Source organism: Cupressus sempervirens, chromosome 9, assembly GCF_028749045.1.
Source record: "Cupressus sempervirens isolate cs-2001-9-10 chromosome 9, ASM2874904v1, whole genome shotgun sequence".
Taxonomy (NCBI): Eukaryota; Viridiplantae; Streptophyta; class Pinopsida; order Cupressales; family Cupressaceae; genus Cupressus; species Cupressus sempervirens.
In genome coordinates, this window is record NC_143126.1 from 614,027,163 (window position 1) to 614,042,374 (window position 15,212).

The 15,212-nt window shown below is 36.8% G+C and overlaps 1 protein-coding gene across 3 annotated transcripts in view; it reads left to right on the plus strand.

Annotated features, from left to right (window-relative positions):
* Positions 1-15,212, plus strand: part of LOC149540188 (Rhodanese/Cell cycle control phosphatase superfamily protein) — a 108,460-nt gene that overhangs the window by 1,509 nt on the left and 91,739 nt on the right. For all 3 annotated transcript variants that reach the window (XR_016356371.1, XM_089801338.1, XM_089801339.1), the window contains exon 2: positions 13,910-15,154. Coding sequence is in view for 2 of the 3 variants with exons in the window: in XM_089801338.1 (XP_089657464.1) it covers positions 13,910-15,154 (1,245 nt within the window). In the remaining variant the exon portion in view is untranslated. The remainder of the gene's footprint in view (positions 1-13,909; positions 15,155-15,212) is intronic.

A 15,212-nucleotide genomic window follows, 5' to 3' on the forward strand; every position in this document is an offset into this window, starting at 1 on the left:
ATGGCAGATTATTTGTATCAGAAAGATTTGTGGTGATCATTGCATGGTAAAGCAAAGGAACCTACAACCATGTCAGATGAAGATTGGGATATATTGGATAGGAAAGAATTAGGAACCATTTGATTATGCTTATCATCTTCCATAGCATCTAACACATGCAAGACAACCACAACTGCTGATTTGAGGAGTGTGTTGGGTAAGTTGTATGAAAGGTCCTCAACTTCAAATAAGGTATTTCTGTTAAAGGAGTTCTTTAATGTAGTTTTATTGCAAGTTATTTAAATGAATTTAATACTGTTACCAGTCAGTTGGCTTCCATTGATGAATACATTTTGGCTCTTGCAATTTTGTGTCCTTCGCTAGAAAGCTGGAAAAGCTTGGTTATAGCTGTTAGTATATTCTGCTTCTAGTTCAAATACTTTGAAATATGATGATGTTGGTGTAACCTTCAGCAAGAAAATGCAAAGGAAGAGCACTGGTGAGACATCAACATTGGGTCATGGTCTGAATGTACAAGAAAGGGGAAGAACAAGAGAGAGAGAAGAGTCCAATCGGTCATGAAAAATTATTTGGAATGTCAAAATTAAGAGGTAAAGAACTGGTTACTGGCTTTCTGGCAAGCAAGGCCACATGAAAAGAATTGTTGGAATTATAAGAAAACAATAAAGGAGCCAAAAGAAAATGAAGTCAATGTAGTAGAGAAAGATGATAGTGTTCTTAGTTCAACCTCCAAAAAAATTCCGACCGATGTTTGGGTGCTTGATACAAGAGCATCATTTCATGTCACTTGATGCAAGGAGTATTTTAAATATCTGCAAAACGGTGATTTCGATAAGGTTTTTGTTGGTAACAATAATTTTAATGATGATATTGGCAAAGGGGATGTTTTGTTAAATTAACAAATGGAAATAATTGACTGTTAAAAGATGTTGGATATTTCTGAAGATTGTGAAATTAGTTTTGAATCCAATAGATGGAAAGTGAACAAAGGTGCTTTACTAATTGCTCGGGGCAGCAGATTAGGTACCTTGTATATAGTAGAGAGTTGTCCTAAAATGAATATTTTTTCATTGCCTACTCAATTTTTGTCATTAGATGTTGTAGCTGATTCAGTTATTGATGATTTTATTAGTATGTTGGGATGTGACAGTGACAACAAAATGAGTGATAGTGATTCTAATGAGGAGAGGAAAAGGTATGATGAACAACTTTAAAATATTCTGGAAAGTAGTATAAAACTACATATGGGTGATCATAGCTCCTTTGGGGAGGCTTTTGGTTACATGTCACACGGGTTGCTTAAGAATGAGTTTAAAATCACAAAATGAGAGCTGGAAGGGCTAAAAGACATACTGCAAATAGGGTGAAACCAGAATTTATCCTGACCCTAGGTCAGAATCGGACCTTATGTTAGGATTCTTAATCTCGACAACCCCTAAATCTCGGCCCTCAACATTTGGACAGATTCCACCTTCTTTGGCATAGTGGCATTGGAAGATAAGAATTCTAAGGTGAAAATCATAATTAGTCCCCCAAATGGAAATCAAATCTTGGATGAAAAGAAAGGCTACTAGGAGTCGGGGTACTTGGAGATTTCAAAGACTTGTACTGGTACAAGTACATCAAATTTTCAAAAATAGGAGCACTTGGAGATGGCAAGTTTTTTTAGTTACAAAATAAATTTAATAATTTCTAGAAAATTACATGACATAGAACTTTTGATGCAGGAGCATCTTGCATGGGAAAATTATTGGAAAAAAAAAAAAAATTGTGGAGGAGAGAGAAAGTGACGAAAATTAAAGGAGAAATAATAAAAAAATAAAAAAAGGGGGAAAAAAGAGAAAAGAAAGAAAAAGAGGATTTCTATTTTCGAGGTGCATAGGTGGCATAATAGAAAAATAAAAAATAAATGGTTGTCATTCCATTTATCAAGGTGTGTGGGTAGAATTCTAGAAAGTTATGAATATTGTAGAAAGTTGTGGAAGTTGTAGAAGGTTGTGGAGGAATTCTAGAAGGTTGTGGATAAGTCATGCATGGGGTGGTAAGTGCCTATTTAAGCAATGCATATGAGCATTTCTAATCAAGCTCAAGGAGAAGCTTGAGGAGTAGAAGCTCGAGAAGGAGAAGCTCGGGAAGTAGAAGCTTTGGAAGGAAAGCTTGGAAAGGTGAAAGTTGTGGAAGGTTAAGCTTGGAAAGCTTGGAAGGCTTCAAGGTATGAAAGAGGAGGAGGAACTGAAGAGTGAGTTTTCCTGAGTTTGTGGACAGAGCGCCGAATGTGAGGCAGTTTACAGCAGGATTGTGATGGAGTTGTGAGTGTGTAGATAGAGCGCTGAATGTGAGGCAGTTTACACTTGGATCTTGGATTAAGTTTGTGAGAAGAGCTAGTGACTGCGGTTTAGAAACAAGGAGGTTTCTTGGTGGCTTGCGAGCACAAGTTGAGAACTTAGAGGTTTCTACCAGAGTGTGGATCTGGGCTAGCTTGGGTTTGGATTGGATCTTGAGAGATCTTGTAGAAATGTTATTGTAATTGCTATTGAATTTTCAATAAAATTGTTTGAAGCATTTTGTCATCTCTTGTCTTCATATTGTGGCATTTCTTGGTTGTGATTTGGTAAGGGTGGTGTGGCCCTTCATTAGTGGTATCAGAGCAGTACCTTCATCAACTTTGAAAGGAAGAACAACATATAACATTAACTTTAAAGTATAAATGCTCTTTTCATTGGTGTAGTTTGTTACTCTAATGAATTTTTTCTTTATCAATTAGAGTTGTACCAAGCTTTTTGGACCCAGGTGGTTTACACCGAGCTGGTCCATTATTGATAGCTTGGACCATTGCTCCATAGAAAGGTGAATGAGCAGCATTATATGGTATTCCATTTGAATAAAAGAACTGTGTAGTAGCTGCATCAACTGCTTCTCAACCTTGCACATCAAGTAGCCTTCCAATGGGGTTTGAACTGCAAATATGTGGTCTCTTTTGAGATTATTGTGCGGCCATATCTCTAATTGTAGTTCAGAGTCTTTGGATGGTTAACAATCATTTGGAAGTAGACTCAAGTAACTGTTGTATGGGACTGTGAAAATTTAGTCCAAGCTCGAGAAAGTGTCAAAGCACTCCAAATTATCTATCGTCTGGAGGGTGTTATCCTTTGAATATAAGAGATTACATTCAAGGAAGGAGTAACTTGATAATTGCTACTATCAGAGTAAATTGGTAGCTAGGTACACTTCTTCAAAGAGGGAGTTGAATAGTTCATCAGAGGCAACCTTGAATGAAGAGGCTAGAAGATTGATAACAAAAGAGTCTGATATTCCATTAGAGGATTCTTTGACTACAAGAGGTTAGAAGGCTGATATCAGATTCAGGAGTCTGACACCTGAAATGTCCCTTTACTGATTTTTTATGATATTTCCAGCCTCAAATCAGAACTTTAAAATCAAACAACCAATATTACAAAGATCTGCCAATTTTCCAATAAAACCCAAATCGGTTATGTCCAAATTAGTGCCAAAAATTTCACAACTTCACAAATTATTAATAAATCTGAAAATGGACATTTTTCCAGAAATTTCAGCAGTATAACAGCCTACAAAATGACATTTCCAGATTTGTATAGCCTTTACACAACAGCTCACAAATGTAGGGCAAAACTATGCTCAATCGGGCTCCCGAAATTAACACAAAAAAAACACCACAAAACACTCATAAACTATCTCAGAAGTTTAATCACGACCCAATACATATATTTAGCCCTATTTTAACATTATAAAGTCTGAAATACAGCAGCAAACCAAACTGATATGAAACACTCAACTGAAAACCCAAACTCAAACCAAAAACAACCCCGAAAACACCCAAATCGGCACTATTCAGCACAAAGGCAAACTCTGTATGAGCATGCACATGGAATGGCTTCAAACTCCCGTCCTTAGCCTTCCTAGAAACTTGCAAACTCCCGTTCTTGGGTCTCCTTCTCCACAGGTTTGGCAGCCTCTGAAGAACAACAAGAAAATTAGCAAGAATCAAGATGTAGAATGAGCCCAAAATGCCTCCAAACCCCTTTTAAAGAGGGCATAACCCTAACTCACGTCCAAGAGGGGTTAATAAAATATAATTTAATAATAATTTTTATTTATTAGTCCATTGGTTTCCAAAGATTAGCCCCTTTTTCCGAAATTTCACCTTTTTGGAGCCTGCCTGCCTTAACAAAGTTTATTTATTTTTAATTATTTGAATAGGGGACATAACAAGTCCTCCCCTCCCAAATATTGCTTGTCCTCAAGCAATGAAAGTTGGAATTCTCAAGGATATGTGCTCCTTCCCAAGTTGCATCCTCTAGTGGTAATCCTTTCCATTTGACCAAATGCTCTATGATGCTCCTATTTCTCAACCTTTTCTCTCTTGTATCCAAAATCTCTTCTGGTATCAAAACTAATTTCCCTTCATCATCAAGAGGTGGTAATTCTGTAGATACTATGGTTTGCTGGCCTAGAACCTTCTTTAAGCAAGATACATGAAAAATATTATGTATTTTGCTGTTTGGTGGGAGCTCCAATTCATAAGCTACCTCTCCTACCTTCTTGATGATTTTATAAGGCCCATAGAACCTTGGCTTGAGTTTCTCTGCCCCACTTCTCTTCAAGGTGCTTTGCTTATATGGCTGCAACCTAACAAATACCAAATCTCCCACCTCAAAAGATCTTTCAATCCTTTTCCTGTCAGCATATATCTTTTGTTGGTTTTGTGCATGTTGTAGATTATCCTTGAGGGACCTTATTATGTCTTGGCTTTGCTTGATGAAATCACTTGCTGCGGGTACTCTGCTATCGGAAAGTATTAGATCAACAAAGGAAAGGGCATCATAACCATAAAGAGCACGAAAAGGAGGCATACCAATAGACATGTGATGAGATGTATTGTAACAATACTCCCCTAGGTGTAACCATTTCACCCAAGCATGTTGTTGATTTGAAACATAGTTCCTCAAATATCCTTCTATCCATTTATTAACTATCTCTGTTTGTCCATCTGTTTGAGGGTGATAGCTAGTACTGGGAGTGAGTTCAGTTCCTGCCAAATGAAAGAGCTCCTTCCAAAAAAAGCTGAGGAATCTACTGTCTCGGTCACTAACAATGTTTCTAGGCAAACCATGTAATCTAAAAATTTCCTTGAAGAACAATTCGGCCACTTGTGATGCCTTGAAATCAGATGTGATAGGAAAGAAATGTGCATACTTAGTTAGTCTATCTACCACCACATATATGCAATCCTTACCTTGAACCTTGGGCAACCCAGTGATGAAATCCATGGAAATACTTTTCCATTTTTGTTCGGGAATAGGAAGTGGCTGCAACAACCCTGCAGGAAAATTTTGCTCACTCTTGCTTTGTTGGCATACCATACATTCCTTAATGTGTTTAAAGACATCCTCCTTCATACCCTTCCATGAAAACCGCTCTCGAATTTGCCTGTATGTCTTGAAGTATCCCTGGTGACCAGCCAAAGGTGTGTCATGAAAGGCCCTCAATATCCTCTCCTTAGTTTTTGACCCTGGCACTAAGAAGATTCTGTTTTTGTAATAAATCAATTCATCAACAACCTTGTACCTGTTATCATCCACTAACTTATCCAAAATCTTGGTGGCAAATGAATCTTTAGCATACTCTAAAATTATGGAGACTTTCCAATCAGCAGAGATAGATGATAAGGAACACAAAGTGGGCTTTCTTGAGAGAGCATCAGCAACCACATTATTCTTTCCTTTCATGTATTCAATATCAAAATCATAAGCTTGCAATTTGCTTACCCATTTTTGTTGACGATCATTCAAATCCCTTTGGTTCAAGAAGAACCTGAGGCTATTATGGTCTGTCCTTACAATGAATCTCCCACATACCAAATATTGTCTAAACTTATGAAGTGCATGCATGATTGCCAACATTTCCTTATCATAGATGGAGTACCCTTTCTCTGATTGATTTACTCTCAAATGCTATTGGATGTCCTCTTTGAGTTAGGACAGCCCTTATACCTTCTCCCGAAGCATCACATTCAACAACAAAAGGTAAAGAGAAATTTGGAATTGCAAGCACAGGGCATGAACTCATTACCTCCTTAAGCTTATCAAATGTTTTTTGTGCCTCTTCTGTCCAAACAAAAGCTCCTTTCTTTGTCAAATCAGTCAAGGGGGCAGCAAGCTGAGAAAATCCCTTGGCAAATCTCCTATAGTAGCTACACAACCCGAAGAAACCTCTCAACTGTGTAAGATTAGTGGGTGGAGGCCAATCCAAAATTGCCTGGATTTTTTGTTGATCAACCTGTACTCCTTTAGAGCTTATAATATGTCCCAAATATAGGATCTCTGTCAAACCAAACTCACATTTAGATAGCTTAGCATAGAAGGATTGCTGCTCCAAGATTCCCAAAACAGTGTCTATGTGCTTTAGATGCTCTTCCCATGTTTTACTGTATATCAAGATATCATCAAAAAATACCAAAACAAATTTTCGAAGATGCTGACTGAATACCTTATTCATACAAGATTGGAATGTTGCAGGTGCATTAGTGAGTCCAAATGGCATAACAAGAAATTCAAAGTGCCCATAGTGACATCTGAAAGCAGTCTTTTCCACATCTTCACTCCTCATTCGGATTTGATGGTAGCCTGATCTTAAGTCAATTTTTGAGAAGTATACAACACCATGTAACTCATCAATGAGTTCATCTATGCATGGTATGGGATACCTATTTTTTATGGCCTTCTTGTTTAGAGCCCTGTAGTCTATACACATTCTCATTGTACCATCCTTTTTCTTGACAAGTACCACAGATGATGCAAATGGACTAGAGCTAGGCCTTATGAATCCCATGTCCAGGAGTTCTTTAATGGTTTTTTCAATTTCTTCCTTATAACCTCTTGGATGGCGGTATGGGGTTGTTATAACTGGTTTGGCACCCTGTTCTAACTCTATAACATGCTCAAAACCTCTATCTAGTGGTAATCCTGGAGGCAAATCATTGAAAACTATACTATGCTTATCAAGAATATTTTGAATTTCAAAATGGAAATTACCTTGATTCTTTGGAGAGCTTGTTGGTTGGATTATGACTCCTGCTGCCCATGTTACTTGTCCTCTTCGAAAAGTCCTCTCCATCCTCTTTGCAGAGACCGCCTTAGGTGCTCCATTCGATAACCCTCTCAATATGACTTCTTTGCCATTGGAATGAAATTTAAACTCCATAGTTTGATGGTTCATGTAATAGCCTCCGATAGAGTGCAACCATTGAACACCCAATACAAGATCTGTCTCCCCAATACCAACCACATAGAAGTCATCACATAACTCATAATCTCCTAAGGTCATCTTGAGTTGTTTCACCACCTGTGTGCAAGGCATAGTGAATCCATCAGCTACAGTAACATTGAATCCCTCAAAATCTTCTGCTTTAAGCCCTCTTTTCATGACAAATCCCTCATCAATAAAATTGTGAGTTGCCCCACTATCAAGAAGAACAGTCAACCTTTGCCTTGCTAGTACCCCTCGAATTCGGAAGGGATGGTATCTTGGGACTCCTGATAATGCTGCTAAAGTGCCATCCTTGCTGATTTCTTTTACTTTCTCTTCTTCTACCTCCTCCTTAGTATCATGAAATTCCTCATGCTCATCTGAATCAGATTCTGAAGCAACTTCAATATAGTGCACTTGACCTTTCCCCAAACATCTGTGTCTTGGAACCCATGGTTCTCTACAAGTAAAACAAAGCTTTTTCCTTCGTAATTCACTCCTAGTCTCTTCATCTACCTTCTTTTTTGCCACATTTGTCACATCTTTTGGTGGTAGTGTTGGGAAAGTCTTTTTCTGAAAATTTCCCTTATGTTGCCAAAGATTTGGGGGTTTTTGATTAGTGATTGATTTCATAGGCACGCAAGTTTCAAGTTGCAAGCTTCTTTTGATAGCTTCCTGTAAGGTTGAGGGTGAGAAAGCCTTAACCAAACCCTTAACAGAATCTTCTAAACCATCAAGAAAAAGATAAATGATCCTCTTTTCACTCATATCAGGTACCATAACAGCCACTTTTTGAAATTCTTCTATATACTCATTAACTGATTTGGTTTGCTTCAACTTTGACAATTCTTTAAAGTACTCTTCATCATCCTTGAGGTCAAATCTATCTATCACCCTTTGACTGAAATCTTCAAATGTAGTTACCTGATCGTGACCTTGAGTAGTCATTCCATGATACCACCAATCATAGGCTGCATCTTCCAAGTGTAGACTTGCAAATTGAATAGCATCGCTCTCTTTCATGGGGTTAAGTGTGAAGAAAGTTTGTAATTTTTGTAGCCATGGTCTAGCTGAAATTTTATTTGTTCCATCAAAAGTAGGTGCTGTAAACTTGCTTATTTTATTTTTGAGCTCTCTTCCACTTGTGTCATGCTCCCTCCTGTTCTCTTTCTTGGGCATCAAAGCGTTCATCATATCCACATATTCTCTAAAAGGAACTGAACTACGAAAGTCATCATCTAAGCCATTGTAAGTAGCTCTTAATGTAATCAAATTACCTGTAACTTCTTCCACTGGATTAATGGCTGGATTTGGTACTGGTGGCTCATCTGCAGGCAAGAAAATAGATTTGGTTGATTTAGATGGTGTGGATCTCCCATTTCTTGGCTCCTCTGAAGTGCTCCCTTTCTCATTAATAGATGCAATTCCTTGTAATTTTTTTGTCAATATTCGCAAATCCTCTCTAGTTTCCGCCAAACCATCCATTGTTTGCTTCTGAGTATTTTGGATGTCTTGGAAGAATTTCTTTGCCATCTCATTTGGATCAGCCATACTTTTTTCTTCCTTGGATTTTGTACTTTTGCTTTCAACTGGGGGTTTGATCAAAATTTCTTTTTTCTTTTCTCGCTGCAAATATCTTTTTTCTCTTTCAATTAGTTGCATGCAATCATAAAATATGACATGCAAGATCTGGGTAGTTATCAAAACTTGACATGCAAGATCTGGGTAGTTGTTAAAACTGACATGCAACTTCTACAAACCCTCAGGCTGGCAAGATCACGGCTCTGATACCACTGAAATGTCCCTTTACTGATTTTTTATGATATTTCCAGCCTCAAATCAAAACTTTAAAATCAAACAACCAATATTACAAAGATCTGCCAATTTCCCAATAAAACCCAAATCGGGTATGTCCAAATTAGTGCCAAAAACTTCACAACTTCACAAATTATTAATAAATCTGAAAATGGACATTTTTACAGAAATTTCAGCAGCATAACAGCCTACAAAATGACATTTCCAGATTTGTATAGCCTTTACACAACAGCTCACAAATGTAGGGCAAAACTATGCTCAATCGGGCTCCCGAAATTAACACAAAAGAAACACCACAAAACACTCATAAACTATCTCAGAAGTTTAATCACGACCCAATACATATATTCAGCCCTATTTTAACATCATAAAGTCTGAAATACAACAGCAAACCAAACTGATATGAAACACTCAACTGAAAACCCAAACTCAAACCAAAAACAACCCCGAAAACACCCAAATCGGCACTATTCAGCACAAAGGCAAACTCTGTATGAGCATGCACATGGAATGGCTTCAAACTCCCGTCCTTAGCCTTCCTGGAAACCTGCAAACTCCCGTTCTTGGGTCACCTTTTCCACAGGTTTGGCAGCCTCTGAAGAACAACAAGAAAATTAGCAAGAATCAAGATGTAGAATGAGCTCAAAATGCCTCCAAACCCCTTTTAAAGAGGGCATAACCCTAACTCACGTCCAAGAGGGGTTAACAAAATATAATTTAATAATAATTTTTATTTATTAGTCCATTGGTTTCCAAAGATTAGCCCCTTTTTCCAAAATTTCACTTTTTTGGAGCCTGCCTGCCTTAACAAAGTTTATTTATTTTTAATTATTTGAATAGGGGACATGACAACACCTCATCAGAAGCAACCTTGGACAAGAAGGTCAAAAAGTTGGTATTTGTTCCAGAAAGAGCCTGCTTGATGAATGCCTCTCTAAGAAGTTTGAAGCAGAGTTTTTTTGCATGGAATTTGAGATGTCAGCCATTGTAATATATTCTTCTCTATAAGGGAGAAGTTTGAGGTGAAAGCTCTTATTACCCTCTAATATGGGTCATGATAGATATCATGTGGGTGAACCATGACAACATCACGTGAGAGAATCCATGGTGAATTTGTTGTACTTACTATATAAATATTTTTGTAAGGTGATAATCTCTCAAAGACACTTTTACACTGTTACCTTCATTGTGAGGTGACGATCTCACAATGATGGTTAATTCTCTGAAATCCACTATGGTGGGTAACTCATGTGGTGGTACCTAACAACATGCCATTATGATAGATATCCTAAATTAATTATGGAGAATAAAACGTATGATGGTATTCGAGGACATAATGGTAGGTGTCTTAAAATCCTTTATGGCAGATAGCACATGTGGTGGTATCCAACGACATGCCATAAAGGTAGTTCTTTAAAATCCATTATGTTGGGTAGCACATGTGATGGTACTCGACAACATGCCATAATTGTAGATATCTTAAAGTCCTTTATGGTGGATAGCACATGTGATGTTATCCGGTGACATGCCATAAAAGTAAAAATTTTAAATCCATTTTGGTGGGTAGCACATGTGATGGTAACTGACGACATGCCATAATGGTAGATATCTTAAAATCCTTTATGGTGGATAGCATATGTGGTGACATGTCAAGTATTTGATGACATGCCATAAAGAGAGTTCTCTAAAATCCATTATGGTGGGTAGCGCATGGGATGGTACCCGATGACATGCCATCATGGTAGATATCTTAAAGTCTTTTATGGTGGATAACGCATGTGATGCTAATAGACAACATGCCATAAAGGTAAAAAGTTTAACTCCACCACGAGGAATATCACATAATGTGATATCCAAGAAGATAATATTCATTGTGATGGTAAATCATAATGAAACATTCATAATGAGTCTACCTAATATGAGAGCCTCCCTAGCTAAAGAGGGAGTGTTGAAAATTAGCTTCTAAAGACTTACATATTCAACTCCAGATAATATCTCAATTAATAAATAAAATTATAAATAATTCATCTTAGAATTGAATAATTAATATTATTAATTATTTATCTCATATATAAACTATATTAATTATATAAAGTAATATCAACTATATCAATTAACTTTAATTAATTAATTTCATGACTTATTTATTAAGATAGCGTCAGGAGGACTAACTATAAGTTATCAAGGACTTCTTCCTAGCTAAGAGGGATGTTATTATTATAGTTGTGATAATATAATTATTGTATTGACAATAATTGTATATAAAACTGACAATATAATAATTATATTATATTATATAAAATACAATAATTATTATACTATATTAAATCGATAACATAATAATAATTTTTATAATTACACGATAATGAGAAGTGGTGTCCCTTGGTTATGGTACACCACCAACATATATGAAGATGAAATCTCCCTTCACAAAATTTTGAAATATAAATACAAGGAGATCCTTAATATCTTTCCCTCCTAAATAAGAAAATATTTTGGTCGATATATGAAGTGACTCTTGGTTAGAGAGCTGAAGAGGCACGAATTTGGAATCTAAATAGTCTTCTGTTTGGAAGATATAGAGTCTTCGGTCTGGAACAATGGAGAGTCTTCCACATGAAGACAAGTGGTTCTTGTTGTCTCGGCAACCTGAAATAAATATATTTCTTTGTCTTGTGCGTTGGGTGGCAAGCTACCCACACTTTATATTGCTGGTTCTGTGTGTACTAGATGGATTGTTGGTTCAGTTTGAAGCATTGTACTGATACTTTAATTTTTTTATCAATAAAACATCATTTTTGTGTGACTGGGTTTACCCCTCGAGGTGGATGGCTTTCCCTGGATAACGTTTGTGCTTATTGTTCTTTATTCTGTGATGTTTTACTGCTTATTTTGATACCTGGCTTAAAATACTAATATTGTATCAGAGCACGTTTAAGCAACCATGTTGTGCATGAAGTACGAGAGCTTTGAAGGTCGACGAGGCTCTGCAATGGAGGTGGACACCATTTTTTTTCAAAATTTCTCGTGTACCTCAAGAAGTGTTGAAGATAATAGCTTCAGGAGATATTTTGTATTTATCTTTCTATGTCTGAGAAAAGATACTAGAGTATTTCTGGTTCCTATTTTCACATCCCAAATATGGTATCACGTGTTGCCATGAAGTTGAGTAAAAGATATTATTCTATATTGTCGTGGTGTTGCAGTATGATCACTGGTTTTATCTTATATGTTTTCTTGAGGTCATAGTCTGGGCATGTTTACATATCCTGGAAGCGATTTTCTTATCAGAGATTGTGAATCATCTCCGCAAGAATCTGATATCTCTCCTATTGTGATTTCCCTGCTCCAGTTCCTGCAAAAGTATGAATGATGACTGTCATCGGTGATGATACCTAATAAAGACTTACTATCAGATATCGAGGCTGAGAATTATTTTTCAAGAATTTTTGCCATAACTTGCCTTTGTCTTTGTAGCTGGAAACAATTGTCATAAGAGATTGACCTAGCCATGGCACGCATGAACCTTTGCCTTAACTTGTCTTTCCTTGTATGTAAGTAATTATTGACTAGAGTAAAATCAGGTTATCTCGACAGACAGCACTGTATTATTCTTTTTCTACAGTAGTTGAAGCTTCTGCACAATAACCTTGCATGACAGAGTTTTGTTGCCGAATGCTATATTCAACAACTCCTAAGTCACACTGTTAATTTGGGTATCTTAGTCTGTAACACCAACGAGTGTTATATATTCATTTGATAAAATATGCTTGAGCACAGTCATTCAACCTCTGGTCGAAAGTTGTTTTTATATCTTAAAGATGGTAAATCAAAATATTATTACGATATGAGGAGCAGCTGCTCCATTAGGCATCACGATGCATCACAAGGAGCCAAAATGTCAAAAAACATATAAATTTACATCGGGGATGTACTGATGTGTTAGCAATGAGCATAATTAACTGAAAATAGCTAGTGCCATGGATCAGCAGCTCTGTTACTACATTCTGCATAGTCACATTCATAGGCGCCAAGAGGGGGCACGTTAGTATCAGGGGAAACTGTGACTTCCCCTCTATTGTTCCAAGTCTTCTTCTTCTTCTTATCCTGCAAAGTTGGTTTGGTAATCTTTCTTTCATTCATGTAGGGTGTGGAGCAGATCCTCTGGTTGAAAGTTAACCAAATTATGCTACATAAATAAGCTACTTGTTCCAAAATGGATTTTCAATTTTCCCCCCCTCAAATACAACTGAAGAGGTGGTCAAAGCATAGAAGTAGTTCAATTAGTTTTTGAAGTAAATTTTTGGTTTTCCAAGCCAAGTGAAAGGATGGTATTTACTATACAACACTTAATTCAAGTGTTCGATAAAAAGAATAATGCCAATTAGTGTTTGCATCCCAGTCAATATCAAGTGGTTCAAACTTCAAGGGAACATTGGAACAGAGGTTGTCACTTGTCATAGGTTTTATATTTTTCAAAATTATGCTTTTCTTGTTTCATATTTTCCTTGTCAAATCTTCAGATTGAAAGCATAAACATATTCATCTCTTCATTTTATGTTTCACACAGTCTCTATACCTCTAAGAATGATATTGAGGGGTGATTCAAAAGCAAGTACCATGCATGATCAAGTTGAATAGAAAGCATTGTTGAGTTTGTGGCAACTTTTAACTGTCTTTTCTTTATTTTCTGTGAGTAATAAATCTTCCAGAATTGGAGTGAGTAATATTGCATGTTTGATAATTGATTTTCTTTCATCTCTTACATCAGCATGGAACTTATTTTGAATTATGAATATGCATGCAGCTTTGTTGCAATGGCAGGATAAAAGCTTTTCCTTCATCGTGCCGGAACACGAATCTGGTAAAACTATTTTCAGAGGATGAGAGATTGTTCTGTATTCTCGGTCATAGACAAAACTATGGGAACTGCTTGCAGGCAGTTAGGTCAGACTCTGTTAGTGTTATTAAAACTTCAGAGCCACTAAATGCAGTAAAAACCCTCGATGTTCAAACTATGTTAAAGAGGTCTGTGATCACAGCAGGTGGATTCCCACGAGATGCAGCTATTCATAAACAGAAACTTGATGATGGAGCATACGTTGGAAATCAAATACTCAAAAATAGAGATTTAGTAAAAGAGGAAGAGTTGTGTTCTGGAAGTGAGGTGATATTTCATGCGCCTCAAGCATATAACTGCAAAAACATGCTCTCTACCTGTGGAACAGAAAATACGTATGCTTGGGGGATCTTGCCTTTTGCATCCCAAATGTTATTTGAGGATATAAATTCTTCTGTTGCCATTGCCACAGAGATTCCGGATACAATCTCTGATGCTGCATCTGTCCCAAGTAACACACCATCTGCTGAAAGCTTTGGGGCTGCTACTGAAGAAGCACCTAATGTCTTAAATAACACAATCTCTAATGGAGTTTATGTACCAAATAATCCTTCTATATTGAAGGAGCTTGGAGTGAGTCCTTCAGTTTCAACTGATTCATTACCTTCTACTGAATCGACTGTAACCTCAATTTCAGACTCAATTCCAAAATCATCAGAATCATTTTCAGAGTCAAAAAATATAGCTGACTTTTCTGTAGAAAGGGCCCAAAAAGCTTTTGAAGATATTCTTTTTAGTGTTAAAGATTCCTTGGATTCCTCTGTGAATGAGGCTGGTAATGCAGTAAAGGATTCTTATGTTGATATTAATGCTTCCATTTTGAGATCAATGAAGAGTTTAACAGGGTCATTTGAAAATGCAATTTCTGGTCTTTTTCGTGTTCCTGATAACACTAGAGGATTGACAACTAGCAGTGGAATTGATATTATGAGTCCATTTCAGATGGGTTCACCGGCCAATAATGCTATAAAAAAGGTTGTTGTGGTTGTGGAAGATTCTGCAGGAGCTGTTTTTACAGTTACATCCAGTTTTATAACAGAAATTTATAGGTCTACAAAGGCTTCACTTTCCTTTGAAGCACAGTCATTTTTAGATATCTTAGAAGAGAAAGCATCAGCAGTTTTTCAACCCATTGGATCTTTTATTCAGCAGGTAGTGAAGATAATTATACAGGTTTCATGATTTATATAAAATATTTATGAAAGTACAA